The sequence below is a fragment of the Archocentrus centrarchus genome, chromosome 9 (genome assembly GCF_007364275.1).
Source record: "Archocentrus centrarchus isolate MPI-CPG fArcCen1 chromosome 9, fArcCen1, whole genome shotgun sequence".
Classification (NCBI taxonomy): Eukaryota; Metazoa; Chordata; class Actinopteri; order Cichliformes; family Cichlidae; genus Archocentrus; species Archocentrus centrarchus.
In genome coordinates, this window is record NC_044354.1 from 12,167,166 (window position 1) to 12,192,925 (window position 25,760).

General features: G+C 38.7%; 1 protein-coding gene across 2 annotated transcripts in view; it reads right to left on the reverse strand.

Annotated features, from left to right (window-relative positions):
- Nucleotides 1–25,760, reverse strand: part of unc5ca (unc-5 netrin receptor Ca) — a 200,977-nt gene that overhangs the window by 34,044 nt on the left and 141,173 nt on the right. For both annotated transcript variants that reach the window (XM_030737330.1, XM_030737329.1), the window contains exons 5-7: nucleotides 9,936–10,116; nucleotides 6,582–6,749; nucleotides 6,141–6,302 (exon numbers count right to left, since the gene is read on the reverse strand). In XM_030737330.1, the coding sequence (XP_030593190.1) occupies nucleotides 6,141–6,302; nucleotides 6,582–6,749; nucleotides 9,936–10,116 (511 nt within the window). The remainder of the gene's footprint in view (nucleotides 1–6,140; nucleotides 6,303–6,581; nucleotides 6,750–9,935; nucleotides 10,117–25,760) is intronic.

Sequence of the window (25,760 nt, forward strand, 5' to 3'; positions counted from 1 at the left end):
TGATGATGTTTTTATTGAGCTACACCGTTTTCATGTTTTTGGCTGCTGTAACACAGTAATTTCCAAACTTTTGTGATAGGTATCTAAGTATCTTTCTTATCTTATCTTATCTTGAGAAACTGTCTGCATGCAGTTACTGCTGTGTCATGCTGAGTGGTCCATTTAGTTATGCCAGACAGAAGGTCTATGACACACAAACCAATCATGTACTGATGTATAATTGAAGTGCTAGTGTATAATTGATAAAGCCAACATAGCTACATGGTGCACTTAAAAGCATCTTGCCAGACCAGCTGATCGTAGAACACACTGATTCAGCACTAAAAATCAAGAAATATTGGCAAGGTTAAGTAGGGTGACAAGCACATATAAACAAACAGTAAGACCTGCACAAATGACGGGCTTAATATGGTATGTTGTGTGTATGTATGGTAGCTGTGCAGGTGGGCCGGGCTACATTTGCTGAGGAATTTTCATTCCTGATGTAATTTGCTTAGGCATATAAGACAATAAGCAAGTGGCTGCAATTATTTGACTGCAAGAAATGTCACAATGATTAACATCTGAATCAGTGATTACAGTAGGCATGCTGCGATAAAGATCTGTCATACTTCAATTATAAAACGATTGCTCAAACAAATAATAATGAAAATATGGCAGCTCTAAAATGAAGCTTAAACAATTCTGTAAGAACCACAGCACAGTGGATGAGGGCAAAGATTTTGAGATGAGGAGCAGAAAACAGCCAACATGCTGTGCTGGAAACAATAAGACAATATGACCACAGTGAGAAGAAACAAAAAGGGGAAGAACAGGGCTTTCAGTGGAGAGATGGGTGGTTTGATGCTGTGCAGTACCTGCTGACACCGCTGATCGTTTTGCATGACAAAACTCAAACACAATAGTTTTTTTCCCAAACACTAATGTTACATAACCGCGAGAACATCTAGGTACTTTTAAGTAGCATCCACATTCACACATGTGTGTGTTCACAGAGCAGGCAGTGAGTGAAACATTATGCACTCAAGGATGACACAGTGGAGCTCTGAGTGAATCTGTTCCAAGAATCCTGATCAATGTGTCAGAGAAATGTCAACAGGCCAGAACGTACAAAAAAAATCCCCCCAAAAACAACACAAACAGCTCTGAAAGTCTGCAACAGACAGGAATGCATACACTCACACACACACACACACACACACACAGGTATAACTTTCAGAAAAAAACATAAACACAAAGAGAAGTCGCTCTATACAGCGCAGAAGTAAGGTCAAATGGATTTATACCTCTCAGGGTTTACAGACTTTAGGAAAAAAAGACAGCAAGAGATGGTAGAGTGAGAAATAAATAGAAAGGAAAGGTGTTGGTGGTGAGAGATCGAGAAAGAGAAAAGAAGGAGTATAACGTACTTTTGAGCACCAAGTCAATTACAGATAACTATCTTAAATATTACAACCCCCCCCCCCCCCACACACACACACACACACACACACACACACAAACACTGAGATTAAATTATCAGGCCTTGAAACCTCAAAGTTACAATTTAAAGCCTTTAAAACCAGCAAATAGGAATTATTGCCATGCAATGCTAATGAAGTGTTTCTGCCTGTTTAAAGGCCACATGTTAAAAGAGCTGTCATTCATAAACCAACGAGAATCACTCCATACCTTTCAGATATATATTATCTGAAAAAAATGCTTTGCATGCAGGAACCCCTCCTGGTGCACAATCATGGATTACTCCTAATGCATAGAAAACAGCTGAAACATTAGTGCTGACATAAACCCATCTTTGTGCAGCCATTTAAAGACAGAAAATCAATCACAGGAAATGAACCTAAGCCTGCACTTCCCTTGGTTTTATCCCATATTCTATGGCCATACCTTACAGGCTGCAGGGAATCTTTTAGATGGATTGGAGTCGGGTGTACAGTATACATGTACCATGTTACAGTTACAGAAAGATTTGTCAATACTATACCTACAACAAAGCTTTTTAGGGAATTATTTCATATTATTCCATTGCTCATGGTATAGACTATTTATTGAATGATTGACTCCATTCTTGCTGCTGAAAGAAGATCCTCACACACGTAACAACTCTGTTCACTGGAGGCTTTTGTGTTCAGTGATAAAGTCTAAATATTTTCCTTGAGCAGAATCAGAAATGCGTTGCTGAGAGTTATCTGTAAGACTGTAATTGGACTGGTACTTAATGTATATAGCATATTTCTCTAACGAAGCATTTTTTAACTACAAGCCACATTAACAGATTCGCTCAGTGTTTTATCCCATGCCATAAAGTGCTTTTCTAACTATCATGCACACAGTGACACTGATAGATGAATCAGGGCTAATTTGGTGTTTGAAGAACACTTTGAAATGTGGGCTGGGATCGAACCATTGACCTTCTGATTGGTGGTCTACCTCATGAGCCGTAAATGTAGCCTAAACCAATTACCCAGTGGGAAGCCACAAACAGTTTATAATGCTTTCAAAGTAAGATTATAATCTTGAGTTCAATTGAACCTTGTTTGCAACCATTGTCTCAACCAGAGTTAGACGTATCTTGGGTCAGCGCGCGCGCGCACACACACACACACACACACACACACACACACACACACACACACACACACACACACACACACACACACTCTTGCCAAAAGTACTTCCTCATCTGGCTTCACACAATGAACTTGAGTGACATTGCATTCCTAATCAATAGGGTTTAATATGATGTCAGCCCACCTTTTACAGCTATAACCGTTTCAACTCTTCTAGGAAGGCTTTCCACAAGGTTTAGGAGTGTTTATGGGAATTTTTAACCATTCTTTCAGAAGTGCATTTGTGAGGTCAGACACCAAACTCGCTCATCCATGTCTTTGTGGACTTTGCTTGTGCACTGGTGTGCAGTCATGTTGGAACAGGAAGGGGCCATCCCCAAACTGGAGCATTAAGAGTTCCTTTCACTTGAACTGAAGGGCTGAGCCCAACTCCAGAAAAAGGATCCCACACCATAACCCCCCGCAAACCACCACCACCACCACCAAACTTTATACTCGGCACAATGCAGTCAGACAAGTATCGTTCTCCTGGCAACCGCCAAACCCAGACACGTCCATTGGATTACCAGATGGAGAAGTATGATTTGTCACGTCTCCACTGTCTAGAGACCAGTGGCGGTGTGCTTTACACCGCTGCATTCAATGTTTTCCATTGTGTTTGACGATGTAAGGCTTGGATGCAGCTGCTCGGCCATGGAAACCCATTCCATGAAGCTCTGTACGCACTGTTCTTGAGCTAATCTGAAAGCCACATGAGGTTCTGAGGTCTGGAGTGGTCTGCAGAGTAAGTCTGCAGAAAGTTGGCGACCTTTGCGCACTATGCACCTCAGCATCTGCTGAGCCTGCTCTGACATTTTACATGGCCTACCACCTTGTGGCTGAGTTGCTGTCGTGCCCAATGGCTTCCACTTTGTTATAATACCACTAACAGTTGATTGTGGAATATTTAGCAGCAAAGAAATTTCACAACTGGTCTTGTACAGGTGGCATCCTATCGCATTACCATGCTGGGAGTGACCGATTCTTTAACAAATGTTTGTAGAAGCAGTCTGCACACCTAGGTGCTTGGTTTTATATACCTGTGGCCATAGCAGCGATCGGAACACCTCAATTCAATGATTTGGATGAGTGAGTGTACTTTAGGCAATATATGTGAATGTCATTTAATTGACTGGGCTAAAGAAAGAGGGAGAAGAGACAATGAGAAATAGAGAGACAATGGGGAAAGATTACAAATAGGAAGAAGCATGGATTTGAACAGGTGAGGCTCTTTTCTCCTTGAAAAGGAAAAAGTTAAAAACTTGAAGGAAATGCAATAGCTTTCAAATGAGTGTGTCTCTGAGTGACACTATGATTTGCTGTTTTGTCAGTTTACAGTATTTATCATCAGGTAAAGTTTTCATCAGATAAATAAAATAAATGTCTCACATAATCTATTTTTTTGTGAACCAATTCAAAACAAACAGAAAGATTATCCCTATTTTTGACTGATATGCCACAAATAATTTTCACAGTTGAGGAAACAGAACTGGAAAATGATCTTTCTCACACACACACACACACACACACACACACACACACACACACACACACACACACACACACACACACACACACACACACACACACACACCTTGCTGCTTGTACCATTATGACTCAGCACACATTTTCCATGCAATTTTAAAGTTTATGATTTATGATGTCAGAAGTGGTGGCGGGATTTTGGATGATTGTTCCACACCATTATTTATCATTACTTTCCTTGTGAAGCAGGTGTTTTTGGCTGAGGTAATGGACAAGAAAGTGGTAAGTGGAAGGTTAATAAAGACATTCAAAACCCTCCCATAAATCTCCACACAAAGGAAGAAAGTGAAGGGTTGAGGAGGAGCAAATCACTATAAAATGGAGAAAGAGGGACTAGAAGGCTAGCATACTGAGGTATAAAAATAGAGGGACTGTTAGAAAAAGGCAGGGAATGTTGACAGAAATGTAAGGAACAGGAGGATGAATGGTGAAATTAAGGAAATTATGATAGGAATAAAGAGAAAAGAAGAACACAAATGAAGAGATACAAAAGGAGGGCAAGAAAAGCTGAGAAAAAACTGCACAGGTAGGAAAAACATTTTTTTCACATCTAATGTTTCAGGCAAATGTTAAATAATATTTTGAGGAAACAGCAGTTTGCAAGTTTTACAATAAAAGCACAGTATCTCCAACATTACAGTGTTTTAAAAGATTTGTTTCAGGTTACACAACACATCTGTAAAAAACACAGTACAGTATGCTAATTTAAAATGAGGGAATTTTCCTTATTATTATTGTTTTAACTGTGCATTAAATCTTACTATTTACCATTTACAGAAATGACCATAAAATTCCGCAAAAATACGGATAATGTACTGGCAGAAAATAACTTTTTTTTTTTTTCCCCAAACAAACAGTGTAGACCCCGGTGGATATTAACATTTTGACTATATAGCATATTTATCGGTATCAGGCATAAATGAAAATTTTAAAAGTAAAGAAGAGACGAGAGAAACAAAAAACGTCCAACCATGTTAAGAGTGTTACTGCTGCGTAGTTTGTCCACCAGAGGGTGGAACACATGTTTGGAAGCAGATCTGAGGGTAAATGAATATTCAGCAACTTGTTGTGACAATATTAGTGTCTTATTAGTTTAAAAGTGCATAAAGTTAGTTTATCTTAGTATAAATAATTACACATAAAAAATGTTAGCGAAATTTACGCTTCACGTGCCTGAAAGAAAAAAAAATATCAGGCATTATATCGGCTTTTTAAATGAACAAATATTGGTGTTGCAATCGCCTTATATAAGTCAGTCTTTCTTTTAGTTATAAAATATTGAGTGGTTGAAATGAACCTATTAATTATTTTCCTAAACTTCCCTCATGATATCTTTTGCCTTTGGGAAAATTTTTTTTTTTGACCACTTGACAACAATAAATGGCCTGCCTTATTAAAGCTTAGCTCTCTGTGAAATCAATTCTTATCAAAAGCAGACAGTGCAAGACATTTATTTGAATTGGCATACTCATTTCGCACTGTAAGATGTGATATGTGACACAACTTCAATGAATCAAGAATAAGACATCCCAGTGTTCTAAGAGAATCAATTTCACCAACTTGCTTTGCAAATAGAATGTGTTAATATCTTTAATGAAATTACAGTTTGCAATTCCTACAATAAAGACACCATCATCTTGAATATTACAATCATATTTCAATTATTAATTTTAACTATATAGTATGGAGCTATGATTTTTTTCTTTTTAATTGATATGTTTGTTTTTTTTTAATTAACCCAGTAATTGCCACGTTACACTTCACTCACCATGACTTCTGCTTTAGGCTAAAAATCTGACCATGTGTCAACATTCATTGGTCTGCCTAATTAGGGTCGATTCCTGCAAAATCAATTGTTATTTGAAGCAGACACTGCTAGACATTTGTTTGGGTTGGCCTACTCATGGCTAGATCTGATATGTGATAGAACTACAATGCATTTAGAAGAGATGTGTCGTTTCTTCTGAATCTTATTTTTCCACTTACTTTGCATACAGAGTCCATCAGTACAGTTTTGAGACTGGAGTACGAGACCCTCACAGTCCTTTCCGCCGTTTTTGGGAGCTGGATTGCACTCCCTCCTCCTCCACTGTGTACACTCTGTTCCACAGGCTGACCACTTGCTCCATTCTGTCCAGACACCATCCACTAGAGGGAAAGGATTGGGGCCAAGGGATTGAGAGACAGAGAAAAGACTAGGGTTGAGAAAGAGGAGACTGAAGATAACGGCTTCAATTATTTCCTAAACATTGTAAAATGTAGCATGGGGAAGTACACATATAAAAGGACAGAAACTGAAAGCAGAATGTAGAAGCTGAATGTATAAGCTGAGCACAGGACAAATGAAAATAGCACAAACGTATGTGGTTACAATATGGAAAGAAGCATTCCAAATTAAACAATCTGGAATAGAATAGAATAGAATACCAGTGCATAGTGTGGTGCAGGGCAATTTGTGTATAGCCTGTCCATCACAAGGCAATCCTCCATTGAGAGGGGCAGGGTTAGTGCAGCTCCTGGTTCTTTTCTGGAAACCTCTTCCACAACGGCTGTTACACGGAGACCACTCTGTCCATGTCGACCAGCCACCATTCACTGTGGCAACAGAGATGAGTCACTTAATTAAAACAGTGTTTCATCCACTTGTTAACCATTTAACACCCACCCTCCAAAGGTTTCTGGGTACCTGTGTTCTACTCATCCACGTGTCCTTGAGCTTGGTGCTGTTATTTTGAACTAGCTGAAAAAGTGGGAATCTTAGGTCCCAGTCACATAGGCCTCAAAACCGCTGATAACTTCCAGTCGCTAGGAAAATATGTGTATTCCTTGACCAGCTGGCAAGTGGCTGCTGGAGGTAGGCAAAATTGGTCACAAAGAGGTATACCGTGCTGTACCAAAAATCTCCCTGTGACTGCTCACTTGTACTTTGCATGGAAGACACCAAATTGTCTACAAATGCTCACCAACTACTTGCAAAGCAGTAGTGAACATGAAAACTGCAACGCAAACTGGAAGCAGAGACTGTTTACTGTCAAAGGAAAAGTTGTATCCTTTTACAACTTTTACTTTGAAGGCAGTCTCCTTTTCCTGTTTACACTGCACCTAAGACTGCAAGTTTTACTACTGCCTGTCCAGTATTTAGTGAGTTGATTTAGTCCATGCAAATTACAGGTGACCAAAGTAATCACAGGGAGGTTTTTGGTGCAGCACCCTCTTTGCAACCAATTTCACTTGGCAACAGCCAGCAACCACTCGCCAACCAGTCAGGGAACACACATTTTTTCCCTAGTGACTGGTGATTGCTTGGGGTCACTGACTGGTCTCCAGGCCTGTGCAACTGAGAACCAAACTACTGATGTCACCTCCAGTGAGGTTAAAGATTCAACCCTCCCTTTTAAAGGGTATGCAATAACCTGTGGTGGCCAAATTTGAATATTAAAATGTAAAATGGCCCTTTTGAGTAACTCACTGTGTTCTTCATTCTGAGTTACTATAGAAATATGGAAGTGGAACATCTCAGGTTATGAGAAAGATGATCTTCCCTTTATCTAACCACTCTATAGAGAAGAATAGAAAAATAGCATCCCCGTAATCCTACACAATAGCCCTTTAAGAAGTAACTGTAAAGTGATACTAATTTCAGTTTTAATATGATCAGCAAAACAGCAAGATCTCTCATACAGCTTAATACAGAACAAAAAGGTAGCTACAGTCCATAAATAAAATATTGAACTCATAACTTTATGACTGCTTGAAACAGTTAATGCCATAGATTGTCTGGGGTGATATAAAAAAAAAATCTTTAATGATGCAATCTGTGAGCTGAATGTGTCATTTTATTTAACTAAAATTTTTAGCTTAGAGAAGGCTGTATATGTCTGGAAGTTGAGCTGAAGTTTAGGGAAAAGAGCTGGATTTTCCTGAACATCAAAACTACACAGACCATTTGCATCTCTTCAATTAGCCTGCAGCCACTGCAGGATTTTCTATCCCTATGTTTACATTCAGTAATATTCTTGCTGAAGGGCACAGACTGACACAAACAGGTATACACATATTTGCATAGCCAGCTAAACACATGGTAAATTACCAGTTATCATGATGCTGGGAAATTGTTTAACCTGGTGTACAGAAGACAAGGCGAGAGAGAGATAAGGAGAGGAACAACTGCAAGATGATTCCTGCAGTTGTGTTTTCACAATCTGTTTGAATCAATTCACCTCCTTTGTTTCTTTCTTTTTAGCTCATGCCTTTTGTTTGTACTGCTATAAGATTCATCTGCATCCTATCATAATTAGACTTGGCTGTTTCTTCATTATTTTGCATTATTGTTGTTGTGTTTCAAGACAAAATGTGGCAGTGCAGACAAGGATAAGGACAGATGAGACAGGCAGCAAGAGAGAAATCAGTTATAAAGTTAGAATGAGTCACAAGGACACCTGGAGAGAGGGAGAGGGAGAGGGGGGGGGGGGGGGGGGAGAGAGAGAGAGAGAGAGAGAGAGAGAGAGAGAGAGAGAGAGAGATGGCATCTAGTCAGGTGGAGTGGGTAGAAATTCCACTGCTGCATTTCGACGGCTCTGTCTTAGCCCAGTGGACAGTGCCCACTCCTTTCCTAAGACCTAATTAGAAATGAATCATCAGAGAGAAAGTAGCCAGTGAATTCAAAAACAGAAACTTTTTTGTCATCCGTTTTCCTTTGGCTTTTAGACTCTTTTTCTTCAACCGTTCTCCCCTCTCTCACCTTACCTCTTGCCCTTCCTTCTGTAGTTGCTTCATTTTTTCCCCCACCTTGCATTCTTGTGTTTTTTCCACTACTGGTTCACCTTGTCAACAGTGTCAGGCAGGCCCTAGTGGAGCCGAGAAGATTGAGCCACAGATTGAACAATCTATTTTTGTAAGGATACATCAGTGTCAAACCACTCCATCTCTTGCTGTCTGTATCGAACAGGCACACACGCTCAGTTATTTTGATTGAAACACTCCTGCTGGTGAATGGAGTCAGTGTTATATTTGAGAGAAACACTGTGTGTCTGTGTGCGTGTGTGTGTGTGAGTGTGAGTGTGCGTGTGTGTGTGTGTGTGAGTGAGAGAGAGAGAGGGGCAGAGAGAGAGTGATCTGCTAGACACTGTTTCACCTCAAAATGTTTCCTTTCCTGGTATGTCAGACTGGCATTTGATAAAATGGGGAAAAAAAGAATAGCAAGGAATATGAGGCATGCCCCCACCCTCAAAACAAGCTTTTTCATCTCAGCTTTCAGACAAAACTACACTAGAAGAGGATCAGAATTTAAGTGAGCTATTTAAAATTGTTTTTGTTTTTTGATTTTATTTTCACAGCCATAATGATGCCATATGCTGCACTATATATGCAGAGCTGGGAATCTTGGCAGAAAGTGGGAACATGTGGAAAGCCCAAGTGTTCCAATTTAGAACACAAGGCATGATTGGAGGGTTTTAATTGGGTGAGGTCAAGGGTGAGGCGAGAATATCAAGACAATCGCAAAGAGGAAGTGTTGGCATGGCAGTGGAGCTAATTTCATGTGGCAGATGGGGGCTGGCTTGGCTGATCAGAGATTGGATATAATTGCAGGTAGCGTTAAAAAAAAGGTGTCGTATTAAATTTCTAACATTAGACACAAACATTTCACAGCACTCAAGAAAACGTATAAGCCAAATCATATTATTACAGCTTTTGGGGATGACATTTTTAGCTGCGCGTGCGCGTGCGCGCGCACACACACACACACACAAAGCATGTCCAGCCATGCACACGAAAACTTACCATAAACAATAACAGTCGCTGTAGTACTTCGTCTTTTGGCCACTATGTTCTTAGCCACACACGTGTAGTTGGCTGTGTCAGAGAGACGCGCCTGTTTGATGATCAGATTGTGGTCAATAGTGATATAGAAGTTTCTGTCCTCCGCCGGGTCAATTATCTCTTCATTCTTTAACCACTCCACCTAGGGGACAGTCAGAGGATAAATGCGTTAAGTATAGAGGCTTCTCTACACCAGTGATAAGCAAACAGAAGAGATTTTACAGTGGACAAATTTATTACTGCTATAGAGTTTAAATTTGACAACATAAAAAGTTAAATATTTATCTGCTGCTTTTTGCAACAACATTGCATTATAAGATCCTTTTTACATGACTGATCCAACCTAAGAAAACTGGCTGATTACCAATAAAGGGAAAAATGGTTTTGGAGTGATTTTCACTGACATCTGAGGATCAAATAATGCAAAAATAAAGTTGTTGTCTATTGGCATAATTTTGCTTTTAGAAACTTTTAGGATGGGAAAAAAAAAGTGATGTAGGATTTTTTTTTTTTAATAGTTCAACACAGAAAAGCTTTGAGGACTTGTCACATTCAATATTCAAGGTGAAAAAGTTACCGACACCCTCGTCATATGATCTCTCATGGTTCATTTTGTACAGTAAGCAACCGCAACCACATGAACATGAACAAATCTGAGAGATTACGGATTACAAATTTACAAGCAAATTAATGTGCTTACGAGGCAGAATACAATAATTATGCTGTAATCACACATAATGAAACTCCAGGAAGTTGTTTATGCACCAACTCACAGGAATTAAACACTTGAAATCTGAATGACCCTCACTTACAGTGGACCCTTAACAATATGGAACCCTAGGGTGGTAAAGAAAATGAAAATGCCCTGAACATATGCTTTCGCAAGGTACTTTGGGTGAAGGGTAGGACAGCGGGAAACTATTCTATTTATGAGCCTAATCACATTTCCCGAGTGCTGTATTTACTGGACCAAACCCTCATAAATTCAGCCCGTCCAAGCTTTATGGCAGGCACATAAATGTCCAAGCTGTGTTGTTTAATTCATGTTGTTTAATTTCCTCCTCCCTTAGCATTAGGAAATGGATTTCTCAGATGCAGAAAAGAGGAAGTTTGTTGTTATTCTTTAGTTTACTGTTTGCTCATTCTCTGCAGTTATTCTCTTCACTCAGTTTTTCCACCTGCTTCTGATTCAGATTCAGTAGTACTCTTTGGTCATGGGGTGCACTGTAGCTGTGAATTCTCAATCTTAAGTGAGATGCTGTGTGACCTTTCAGCTTCCATTACAACATAAAGGTTATACAGAGAAAAAGACCGAGCCAAGCAAACAAAAACATTTATTTACAGTCAGACTATAAGCTTATCCTTATACTGTAAAGTGTGCTCTTTTCTAAGCAAAGGGAAACACAATACAAATTACATTGTTAAATAAAACAGACTATTTGGATCTGTGACAGACTGGCGACCTGTCCAGGGTGTACCCTGTCTTTTGTCCTTTGGCAGCTGGGGTAGGGGTACCCTACAACCCTAAATTGGATAATGGATATGGATATGACCTATTTTATAGCACTTCCACATGAGAAGGCTTTTAATTGCTTTGATGTAATACAAACTAAAAACATTAATTAATTAATATGAACTTTCAAAGCATACAGTCAACATCAAGTGTCTAACCCCAGAGTGGAATTTCCCCAATGATGGTTAAAGAAACAGCCTTTGAGGATGATGACCAAGCAATCAGCATATAATTGAAAACACTTTTCTTTGTATTCTGTACCAGGAAGCATTGTATTGCAAGTCCATTAAGAACAGGGCTTGCTAAGAGTGGTAATTTTATCTGAGCCACAGTTCTGAATCAATGTCAGTTTTACAGCTTCATTGCTGACAAAGAGATACCATGCCCTGCCATACCACACCGAAGAAAGATAGTGACGCCAAACAGTCCCACTGACATGTTTCTTTAAGTTAAGACAGCAGTATTTCTTTGTAATGACAGATTTATTGAATGTGGGGAAAAATAAATTGTTTGGAAGACATTTATTTTTCTCAAGACATCTCAAGCTGTTCATCATCATGTTTTGCACACTAAAAGAAAGGGAGCAATTTGTTTTTGTAGTGTGTCATGCAGTGGTTTTGCTGGTCTGGCCCACTTGAGATCACACTGGGTTATGGCCTATTGACTGAAATGAGTTTAGAATAATCTGCATCACCAAAGGTATGATTATCCAAGATTAGCTGTCAACCCCCACCCCCTTAGACAGCATGGACACTTAAACGTCATGATATATGACATTAAGTGAAAAATGTAAAGCTGCTTTTAGTAATACAAGTCTCTTGTTCATTGTTTTAATAGAATAGTCTCCAGTGTCACTTTAGACACTCTTGTTAAAACTTATAATTTACTGCTACATTGAAATTTTCTAGATGACTCAATGGAAGGATGTAGTTTTTGTTGTTGTTTTTTTAGCATTCATGCAAATCTAACGTGCACACTCTTGACAGGAAAGGAAAATAAGTGGAGTGGAAGTATATGAATGTGTGCGTCTGTGTCTAGTGCTGTGTGGGTAAAGCAAGAGAGACAAGTGATGTGGGGGCGAGAGTTAAAATAACAAATACATATTCTCCCCTGGGGTTGGTTTGATCCAATCAGCCACCCTTTGCAATTCACACACATGCACACAGCCTTACACCAGCTGTGGCTAATGATGCAGTGGCAGTGGTTAGAATAGCCACCACATGTGCTCTCTTTGTCTGAAGCCACCAGAGCACACATCAGTCTAACATGTGTCAATCTTCAGGCATCATCAAAGCATGCTTGGTGATTTCAGTGCATCATCACACTAAAGCTCACAACCTGGATGAACAGGCTCTCAGCTCAGTTTGTTACATTTTCAATACTGCAGGTACAACGAGAAACGCACAAATGCTAAATACTGTTCATACTGACCTCTTCTTTTACCATAAAGTGACAACTTTAGAACTGCAGAGCTTTTTGGTCATCGTGTTGTTTCATTAAACTTTGCACAGAGCAAGTGAGGGTTTGGTTTTCATTGACAGAGAAGTCAAAGGTTCTAGAGGATAACAAATATACATGTTTACAACATCTGCTCACCTTTAACACTAACGGTGCAATGCCAAAACACGTAACGTTAATGCAGATGTTCTATACTCATGCGCACAGCTCCAGAATTAGCAAGTTACAAACAAATGGTTTCCTAGGTTAACCGAATGTTAACCGAATACGAATTATAATAGGATGAACTGCTGGATGCAGTGCTGTGAAAAAGTATTTGTCCCCTTCCTGTTTTCTTTCTTCTTTTCTTTTTTTGGCATATTTGTGACACTTAAATGTTTCAGATGAAACAAAGTTTAATATAAACAAAGATAACCAGAGGAATATTTGAGATAACTGGCAATGAGTCTTTCACATCGTTGTGGAGGAATTTTGGCTGAATCTTCTATATAGAATTGTTTTAACTCAGCCACATCGGAGGGTTTTTGAGCATGAAGATCCTGATTAAGGTCATGCAAAAGCATCTCAATTGGATTTGAGTCCAGACTTTGACTTGGCCACTCTAAAGACTCCATTTTGTTTTTTTGAGCCATTCAGAGGGGGACTAGGGGGACTTGCTGGTGTGTTTCTGATCTTCGTCCTACTGAATAACCCAAATGTGCTTGAGCTTCAGGGCATGAACTGATGGCCATTCTGTTAGAGAGCAGAATTCATGGTTCCATGAATTATGGAAAATCATCACGCTACCACCACCATGTTTGACTGTTGGTATGATGTTGTATTCATGAAATACTGTGTTAGTTTTACAGCAGTGTTGATAAGTTAGGATAACACACAATGTCAATCTACATCTATTGTCACAACTGTTTTCTAATTTCTCTCACATATTAAATACATTTCCATCCCACCTTACACAGCCACCGTTGTTAAGTACCTGACAATCTTTTAACTGTCATGAATATTTTAGCAACCACAACACAAGTAGTTAGAGAGGGGGAAAAAAAAATCTTGTTTTTCCTCTGTCATATTTTTTTTTTGTCATGTTTTATAATTTGACATCTGTTGTTGCACAACACTAATCATATTTTAGCAGGGCTGTCTAGTGTTCAACAAAATCTCTTAACGGATGTTCATTATGCTAATGTGCAGGGAAGTAAATGCAGCTCTGTGGTTCCTGACCTCATACTGTGAGCACAGCTACATTTGTGCAGAAAGTTTTCTATAATGTATGTGGCTGCAACACTGAGTTAATGTTTCCATTTTATGAACTGAAGTGAACAGTGTATGCCAAAGTGTTTAAACAGATTAGCAAACTCTTTAGGCCTGTTTAAGTGCGTGTTTATGCATACTTACCTGTGTCAGTGTAATTATTGTGAGTGAAGCTAAGGTTCAGAGCATGAAAGTTAACACTAAACATATTCCTATGTTCTTTTATCTTACCCAGATGAAACACTAGAATTGACACCTTATTTTGAAACTTTTTTTTCCAGTTTCACCTTATTTTTCTCATCTTGTGCCCCCACCACGTAACCACTCTTTAAAGCCCCCCCCCCCCCCCCCCACACACACACTCAAAATGGTGTTTCCATCACATCAGAGGACATTACATCAACTTACATTGATTATTTACTACTCCAACCATGAATGCTACTTACCTAATAACAACTATTATGGCCAGATTTTATAAGTGGGGCAAACTGGTGTGATGGGATTGCAAAAAAAAACGCTGATAGTTCTGCATGTGACCTACTAGTTTAGAAACAAAGATGCAGCCAGTTCATTCCAATGATCACCAGCATTCTATCAAGAACGGCTTAAATTAGCAGGTCAAAAAAGGGGCAGACAAGGCGAGAGAGTGAGTAATGTACTAACAAAAATATTACAGTATAAACAGGGTTTATCCATATGTTTCTCTCTGAAAGCAGCAAGATAATTCAGATCTGGGTTCCACAATCTCACAGGATCTGAAATGAGCATCCAATATAGAGAGAATCTTCAAAAGGCCCTGCAGAGGATATACTTCCTGCGACAGCTCAGGAAGTTAAACCTGCCTCAGGAGTTGTTGATTCATTTCTACTCTACAATAATTCAGTCTGTCCTCTGCACAGCCATCACTGTATGGTTTACATCAACCACCAAACAGGACAAAGACAGACTACAACTGACAGTATGGTCTGTAGAAAAAAAAAAAAAATCATTGGTACTGACTTGCCCTCAATTCAGGATTTGTACAAATCCAGAATCAGGAAACGGGCAGGCAACATCACTGCAGACCCATCACACCCTAGAGAACCTGTTCCAACTCCTCCCCTCTGGTAGGCAGTACAGAGCACTGTACACCAAAACAAGCAGAGATCTGTACAGTTTCTTTCCAAAGACTATCACTCTGATGAACACTCACATGGTGCTGAATCAAAACATGCTGTATACTGTACACTTATTCCAGCATCTTTGCACTCTGCACAATTGCACATATACAGTAAATATAAATATTCTATGTGTGTTATTGTCTATCTTGTTGCTGTTACGTACATTGAGAGCAAAGAAATAACTGGAACCTAATTCCTTGTATGTGCATGCATACTTGGCCAATAAAGCTGATTCTGATGGCAGCTTAAGGAGAATTAATATGTTTTTGATATAAGGGCAAACACCTCTGGACAGTATAAGGATAAATCTGTGTGATCAATACTAATGTGTAGAAGAATATAAAGCATTATTTGCCTCTGAGCTTGATGTGCATTAATGCTACTGTCAATTGCATAACTGCACACTGCTCTGTGTTTTCCCCTTCTTCTTCAGCTGTGTGAGGCTGCAGATATTTATTAGTCAACATTACATATTGTATTACATACTGTATATTTCATTCTATTATTACTGATCTACCACTCGAGAGAAGGAAAATAAAGTGGTCTGCATGAACATTTCTGAGAAAAGGCACGCACAGGACATGAGACATAGCCTCTGTGTTCCAGTTTCTGTGTAGAAATGTGACTAAAAACTTGCAAACCCATCAGCCTACTGTGCAAAGTGACCAAAAAAATATGCATTCTTGTATGTGCTTTGTATTGGGATTCTCCCCCCCAACACTCCATGTTCACTTCAATTCAGTTTTGCTGTTCAGTTTCTTGGAAATACCAGAATTACTGAGAACCAGTAAGAGCTACAGGATGCAGCCAAAGATTTAGCATCTCACTTACAGATTTGAGACACCCAGTCATGCCAATTATGCACTTATTGTGATAAACCCTGCCCCTCTTACTCCAAATAAATGAACGTTCCTAATGACAACTATCATAATCACCTCAAGCGCAAAATAAGACTCTCGTTTTGGGTGTTAAATTCAATGCAATTTGCAGTAAATTTTGTGCTATAAACCTGAGTAAATCACATTCCTGTGGTTCATTTAAATACTTTCCCTACATATGCAGTAAGGCCAGACACCTTTCAGTGGCAAACCTGACACTGCGCTTCTTTAGTAAATACTGATAGCAGTTTTTTAACCTGAAAAGAGGATTTCACAAGGGAGCAGATGGTTAGTTATTCTCTGGCCTACAGTTTAACCCTAACCTAAGGTTAAGCTTACCTTAAGTTACAACCTCATCAAACTAAAATTTTATTTGTGACTTTAGGTTACAAAAATAAATGAACAAAACATGACTGTATAAAAACAATATGCAGTACCCCCCCCCCCCCCCCCCCCCCCCCCACACACACACACACACACACACACACACACAACACAGAAAACAACAGAGCCTTAAACCACAGGTTTATTATTATAGCGTAAACATGAATTGTATCATTATGCATGCAAGTATGGAGATATTTCCAGTGTGATCACATAAACAAACACTGTGTCAGAAGACACCCTTTGATATGCTTGCAAACACAAGTTGTAACAATGCCCTCCGTTTCAACTGTAACAGGATTAAAAGGAAAAAAAAAGTTCAACAAGAGTCCATTCTTTTTTCTTTAGAGAAAGAAATCAAACAGATTCTTTGTTGAAAGGATAAAGGCTTTGTCTAAACAATTACACACTCACTTTGTTCATGTTTTCTTGCTGGTTGGACCTAGAGTCTGACATTAATTTGGCTACAGGTATATTGTGAGCCAGACTACCCGATAAAAGCAGGTTTGTATTTCCTCAGCTCTCACTAACGCAGCCACTTGTCATGATAGATACTGCTGTAGTGAGGAGTGAGCATATCTAAATATGTAAATACTTGCAGTTCTTTTCCAACTTAAAGAAAAGGTAAATGCATTGCATTTAATGACAATCTATTAAGATATGCATCTTTCTTTTGCAGTGGAACAAAGGCTTGCCTGCATGCTGTGAAAGATAAAAGTAGGCCAAGACATAGAGATATATACTGCCTTTTGTTACACCGTAGTGCAGCAGAAAATGTTTTGAAAAGCAAAGCTGGAACATCAGAGTCATATTGTGTCACAAAGAGAAACAGTATAAATCTTGCAAAAGCAAAAAAAAAAATGGCAGACCACAGAGCAAGAAGTAAGATAACAAAGCAAAGAATATCTATGACAAATGCTAAAATATGACATGCTTTGTAGAGCCACTACAAAGAGTCTCATAAGGGAGCTGATAACAGCTCAGTGATACAAGGTCTATGGGTAGAATCTGCCACTGAATCACAACATTAATTTTTCAAAATAGCAGCAGCCAAAAACACATCCATACAAAATAAGCACAATGAGAGTTTGACAGAATACAAAATTGACTAGTTAAATTAAAACCTGATTCTGTAGTCAAACCACGGAACTTAATCTGTCCTGTGCATGTTAGCCTCTGTGTGTGTGTCTGCGTGTGTGTGAATTGCTGAAGTGTTAATATGTATGTTCATCACTGAGGATTATCCCCTTGATTACTTATATTATCTGGATTCCTATATGAGTGGGTTAAAGAGCTCTAATAGTGATTACTCTACCTATGTGTGGGTGGGGACTAAATATGCATCCCATTTCCATGTTTTAATAATCCAAACCCACACCACACCTGCTCCAGGAAGCGTCAGTGTATTGCAGGCTCACACCGGGGTGTTGGGCATCAATGGAAAGAGACAGTAAAGAGACATTCAAGACAAACGAGGAAAGTGTGCTCTTCAGAGCACTGTCACCTCACGTTTTCTGTGTGGCACTTACATGTTCTTTTTGTGTCTGTAACAGTTTTCTTCAGTTGTTCCGGTTTCTTCCCACAGTGCAAAGACATCACCAGTGGATTACAGGCTGGATTATGATAACATTTGCTATTATACAAAATACATTGGTTTTGTGTATGTTAGCATAGGACACAGAAGTCTGTGGTTGGAAAAGTGTGCGGAGTTGGTTTAGGCAATAAAATGACTTTGGTCAAGCTACGTCTATCTTTAATATCTTTTATGTCAGATGTGGAATTTGGTGTGACATAAATGCTGGTAAGACAAGACTGAAATCTGGAATTATACTAAGATGTACATTGCCCACTATAGATGCTCGAGTGCCTGCTGCTTTTATAAGGAACTTGTATGACCTTTAATCTCTCTCTCTCTCAAATGTCATCACGGCATGTCTGCGCAATGCCTTGGTGACATTTGAAAGGTATGCCTGTCGCAAAAAATGCTTATTTGTATCTTTGGTGAAGCATACATAACTCCTTCTGTCTCACTGTCCCTTCCAACTCATCCCCCAACCAGCACACACAGTGAGACACACTGACACATTACTGCCAGATGTGCCACACTCATTATTACTGGCTCTGACTGGCATCTATAGAGCCATCTCTGTAATTACCATGCTTGTTTCCATTATCAAACACTCTCATATGCCCATATGCTCTCACAGACATTTAACAAAGCCACACACATGCCAACCCAGTCCTCATGAACCCAGTCGGTCCAGTCAGCAGAAAATAAACCGGGAGATTAATACAAAAATGAGAAAGAAAAGCAGGACATCTAAGAAATTAAGGGAAGAAACAAAGAGAGTGTAAATTAAAGAGGGTCAGAGAAAGTCAGAGATGGAGGAGAGGGATAAGGGAATGAAGAATAAGACAAGAGTTGAGTGACAGTAGGAGGGAGAAAAAAAAAAGAGCAGGTGTGACGAAACATATTGAGAGGCAAAGACACAGACGGAGTGAGGGATACAGGAGAGAATGAAAGATGTGCGCTGGCAAAGCAGACCATCTATCTTCTCTCCTGCTGCCATCAGCTTTCTTGACACAAACCCAGACAATTGGCTATAACTGTCTGTGTGTGTTTATCAGACAATAATACCAGCAGATGCCACACACACCTACACACATGCACCACCCTGCGTCCTGATGTGTAGCTTAGTAGAATAGTAATCAAGCTATTCATTAGTGCAGTAACAAAGGCCATTACTGGCTAATCAACAATCTTCAAACTCAATCGAGGAAAGCTAATAGAAATTTAATCCAACAGCGCGCTTGAATACGGCGAAGATTGTGTGTGTGTGTGTGTGTGTGTATGTGTTTTGACATTAGACAAAACAATTAACTGATTGTGATAAGATGAACAAAAAGACTTTGTTGTTTCAAACAATTACAAAAGTGTAACAGTCATGGAGTGGGGGGGAAAAAGAAAATAATTTGTCCTGCAATGTTTTTCGCAGAATCAAATAAAGATGGCACTTCAAGTGAAATCATTCTCTAAACGGATTAAATGAAACTACCATGATACACCCGGGAGTATGCTTTTATTCCTCAATCACTGTGCTCACGGACAGACAACAGCTGAAGCTGCTATCCATGACCATGTGAACATCTGCAAATGTTGTTCTGGTTCTAAAAATTCAATCAATTTGGAAATCACTGTTTACATCACTACAAAAAATTTACTATGTGATATACTGGACCTATGTGCACAGATACATGTACTACTCAAGCTGTGCATTTGCTTTATGTTCTTTCTTCATTTGAAAGCTTTCACTTCATTTTTTTTTCTTCCTGAACATCTAACTAGCCCATTAAATCGACCTGTTATATATCCAAGTTTTCTAACTTTTAAGTATAAAGGTAGCAGCCATTGATTTGGACAATAAAGATTAAGCAAATTTGTACAGAGCGCATAGTGGGTGTGTGAATGTGTTCATTCTCCTTCTGTTGTTTAACTTCTTGGCATTGCTTCACCCAACAATTTGTAGCTTTCTAACAAATACAAATGGAAACATTTTGGTACCAATAAAACGTCTGGTCTAACTGACCTCACTCCCACCTCCACTGCAGTCAGGTCCATAAATATCTGGCCAGTATCGTTGCCTCTGTACACCACCACACTGGATTTTAAATCAAATAATTAGGATGTAACTGAAGTGCAGACTTTCAGCTTTAATTCAAGAGATTGTAACAAAAGTATTGAATTTACTGTTTATGAAGTAGAACCATTTTATACATATTCAGAGATCCAAAATTATTTGGACAAACTAACAGTTTTAAATATTAGAACTGTTTTTAATACTTGAATGAAAATGACTGCCTGAAGTCTAGAACCCATGTTTCTGCAGTCATCTTCAGTTGCTGCTTCTTTGTGGGTGTCGCCGTTTTTAGTTTTGTCTTCAGTAAGTAAAAAAAAAACTGTTGGGTTGAGATCAGGTGACTGACTCAGGCATTGAAGAATATCACATATTTGCCTTGAGAATCTCCTGGGTTGCCTCTGCGGTATGTTTGTGTCATTATCCATTTGCACTGTGAAGTGCTGTCTGATCAGTTTTGCAGTGTGAGCTGAGAGTATGGCCCTGTACCCTTCAGAATTCATCCTGTTACTTCTATCAGCAGTCACATCATTAATAAACAACACTGCCCCAGTTGCACTTGCATCCATGCATGCCCGTACCATAACACTGTATGCCAAATACTGTGGTATGTTTCAGACCATGATCTCTCCTTCTCCATTCTTTTCGCTTTCCATCATTCTGGTACAAGTGCATCTTGGTTTCATCTGTCCAAAGATTCTGTGTTTTTTGTTTTTTTCCGTACTATTCACTCTTTTAGATGCTTTTTGGCAAAGTCTAAAGTCCTCTTGTTCTTGGACGTAACCACTGGTTTGCACCTTGTTATAAACTTTGTGTGTTTCCTTTCATGAAGGCATATCTTGATCGTAGACTTTGACAATTATAGACCCACCTCATTCAGAGTTCTTGACTTGGGTACATGTTATGGAGGGCTTTTACTTAAGCAAGGAAGGAACAGTGCAATCATCCACTGGCTTCATGGGCATTTTGGTGTTGCTGAGCCAGCTGACCAATGCAGTTTTTTTGTTTAATCATGTCCAAATTTTAGATTTGGCCATCTCTTTGTTAGCTATACTTTGGTTTTCAGCCTAATGACGGCTTCACTTCCATCACATATGAAGATGTCTGTAATTCCTCAACAATAAATGCAATTCTTTTGCTAAATCCCCTTGAATTAAAGCTCAAAGTCTACACTACAACAGTGCATCATTGTCCAAATACTTAACTGGACATACATGTACACATGCTCTTCCTGTATCTGAGCTTTCCTTTTACAACCACAACTTGAAAAAACAAACCAACTGAGAAGCTGCTCCAAATGGAAATAAAAAGCTCTTCAACTCTATATTTAATTGAAAAATAGTGCATGCATGTGTATATGCTGTTCTGATAGTCTGTAAACATGATAGTTTGAAAAGTTTTAAATGAATTCTGATAAAGATTTGAAAAGGTGTAGAGTGGGGTCATGTTAAGAATCTATTCAAATTTGGCTTATATCCACTGAGGTCTTCAAGGTCAACTTATTGATTCATTGGTCCACAGTTAACAAAAAGCCTTATAACTTGGAAACTATGATTCTTACATGTGTGGTGTGTGTTGTCAAAATACAGAAAGAACCATATAAAGATTTAAAATATCATCCCATCTGACCTCTAACCTCTCCTTCAAGGTCAATAGATTGATCTGAAGATCAAAGCGATAATAATGCTATATAGAGTTATTTGAAATTAGGTTTCTTAGTGGTATTGACAACATATAGGCATATTGGGAATGATATATGGTGATTCTAAATATCACACTACTTTGGACCTCTAACCTCTTCTTCAAGGTCAAATAAGGTCAAAAGTAAATAAATTGTCTTATCCTTAAAAGTAAGCTGCCTCCCTTTGTTTGTACTGGCAACATTTAGGAAATGACACTTGTACTTTATATGGAGATTTTTACCTTTCCTTCAAGTTGACCCCAAAATGTGTTATACATTAAAGAAAGTATTGTCAAGAGAAAGCGGATCAATCTGCATAAATAAATCTACATGAATAAAAAAGCAAACTTCAGTCACCTACAGGATATCTGTGCCATTTCATGTTACTGTCTTAATTGGCCATGTGTCCTGGTAATTGTGTCTGCATCCCAACTACACTTGGGAGGTGATTAGGATATTCCTGCTGTCAAGTTCTTCTGTGGGGAATTGACTACAGCCACAAACCATACTACAGTGCAATACGTGCCAGGGATGGCCAGATTGTGCAGGTTAATATGAGGTCACTATACTGTATATATATGGGATGTAAGCAAGTGTGTGTGTGTGTGTGTGTGAATCAACATGATACTTCAGAGGCTCTGACAGCTTAATTAAGCAGATCCAGGCAAGTGACATAAAGACCCAATTAACCACACTGACATAACTGGGTTGCCATCAACAATCATCACACACTGATGTTCTGATCGACACCTTTGATAAAAATCAGTTTGCAGTTTGAATTATTTGTTTAAATCTGCTTTTATTTATTCTGTTTTATCTGTTCAAAATTTAATTAGGAACACATTTTATATTCTGGTAAATTTGCTCCCACACTGTAAGCACAAGACTCAAGCATAAGAGGCATGTATGAATAAGACAATTTACACATACAGGCAGCTGACAGGTTTACCCTTAAGGTTGCTGTAAAGAATTTACCATGCCTTTCTACAGTATTTTTTTTGTAAGATGTTTTGACAAGCAGTGTGCAAGAAAAATTATTTAAAAAAAACAAAACAGAAAAATATGCAACCAACAACATTTAAAGTCTAAAAACTGCAACTTTGTATATGTTGTTATAGTTAAACATAAACAAAATAATAAATATCAATATACAAAAGATGAAAATCAAAGTCTTTTGCTGTTGTGCACAACGATCATTTCGTTGTGTGCCTTGTGCGCACAATGACAATGAGTTGAATCTAACATCTAAAATAGAGCACAAGACAGTGAATCTATAACTGAAGGTACATCTGGCATTTAAAAAAAAAAATTACGCCATTATTTCTAGTATCGAATTAAAAACAGTTAATTTTAACAAATCATTGATTGTAAGCTATAGGCTACCCAGTTTTCTTTGTTGGTAACAGAATTGGAAATTTAAACTTTTAAGGCAAACAATTTGCTAGCATAAATGCTAACAGCACATGACACTTATCAAACCATGTTTAAGACTTTTATAATAACATCCACCTGATCAACAATCAGTGGTGTTTTCCTCATGATTTGCAGTAACAAATTTGATGTTTTAAAAAAAAGAAAAAAAAAGAGGTACTTCTTAGATAGAAATAAAAAACCGACATGCCTCCATGCACTTAAACTCTTATCAGTAAGACTAAATACAGTTGCATCTGTGAATTGCATAGTTGCTGGAGATACCTGTAACTCCATTTAAACATTTTAACTTAAACATAAAATATAACAGAAGTAACAAAAGATGATCTGACATGTTTTTAAGACATGTTATTTTTAACTTATAAAATTATGACTATATTATTATTATTATAAATAAAAAAATTGAAATTTCACCAAAGGAAATGCAAAATGTTTTTTAATACACAACAGTCCTTTAAGGACAAAAACAGTAGCCAATTTAGACAACAAGAAATCACGTTTTTCAAGGTATATAAAACACCTTTTAAAGAAAATATAATACTATAGCCTGTGACATTGTATGATCCATGAAGGTGAGTAACAAATGACTAAAATCTGAAAAAAAAAAAAGCTAAAATAATGACTTTGGACACCAAATATATCTATTACAGAATCCCTCAGTAAATGCAGCAGTAACTTTCAGGAGTCTGTTACATGTGTTTTTGTGATCACTTGCAGGTATGCCTTTGTGATTTTTACCATGGAGCTAAAGTCATGCCTAGGATAATCAGTAGTGACAGAGGTTGCGTCTACATCCACAGAATGACCTAGAGACAAATCATCATTCCTCAGAGTAGAAGCTGCAGTCTCTAGGGCCAAAGAAAGCCAGAAACACAGCCAGGAGCATACTTGCTATTTTCCTTGAATTTGATCACCTGGCATTTTCTACTGTAACACCTCGCGGTATCTGAGGGAAAGCATGAGAAACTGAAGTGCAGTATTATGGCAGTTGACATCATAACAGTGTGCCTACCCATAACACATAGAAAACATGCAGGATTCCTGGCCCAACATCCCAATCATCAGTCCTCACCCACACCACCTTTTGCCTTTTCAGTGATTTGCCTTTTCGGTGTATTCTAGTTGAAGGGTCACTGTCGTGACAAAGCATTTCAAGCATGGCAGGAGTGCTGGGAGCAGTGCACCACTGCACAAGATGATTATGACAAAGGGGATTGTGGCCAAATTTAAAGGTTTTTTTTTTTTTGCTTTTTTACGGGTAAAGTCATGCAACAATGACTTTGTGATGCCACCTTACATATTCAGAGAATTCTCCAAAGTATTGTACATAAAAAGAAACAGGACTTGGTTTATATTCTTAAAAGAGCTATACCACTAGGAATTGCATGTAGTTGGTCGTTCAGGAAAGGGTACATATAGGAGAGAGAGTGTTAAAAAAAAAAAATGCATTAGTGTGAGGAATAGCAGAGCGCTCTCCAAGGTGCCCCTCACAGACAGAATTGGGACACATGCGGACACCCAGTGTGACTGGGACAGGCCTACAGAGGCTTCTTTATAAACTACTACACTTCTGCAAAATGGTACATATTCAGTGAATGATGCTTGACTTGAAAACAATACAATACAAATTTATATGTTACCAATGTGAATAAATGTTGTATTTTGAATTAATTCACAACACCCCGTCTATGTTGCAACATTTAATACATGTACTTTTTGCTACTGCATTATCCATGAAAACTGAAATAGAGCAACTAAGTTCATGTTTCATATTCAGCAATGTAACCTTATGAATGGCAGAAAAAAAGAGGACGAAAGGGGGAGCAGGTAGAAGCAGGTGAAATGTAGGAGAGGCAAAAAAGGAAGTTGCTCAGCACTAAAGGAGGTCACAGATGTGCTGAACAAAAAGCTTGCACCGGCTTCTCTAGAGTGCACACATGCACACACAGACACACACACACACACACACACCTGCACACACATTATGTGTTACCGCTGAGATTTAACACAGGTGCAGATGCTTCACAGTGATCTATTAGACTCACCCTCTCATGTCAACATTCAAGTGTGGAGAGAGACAGAGGGAGAGAAAGATGGATGGGGAACAATCTCAAGAGAGGGTCGGATAAAGAAAAGGTATTTCCACGGCAACGGTGAGGGAGGGAAAGATAGAGAGTTATGGGAAACAGTGATTATGGTGGTGGAGGAGGAGGAAACTGGGAATGCAGGCTAGGAGGAGATACCTATGGGTGATCCATTAAAGCTAAACCGGCAATGTCAACAAATAGAGAGAGGCAGTGAGAGAGGAGGGAGGAAAGGGCGCCTGTGGAGGAGAATAGGATGAAAAGACAAAAAAAATGAAAAAGTGACGAGGTGGTAAGGGAGGCTGTGAGAGGGA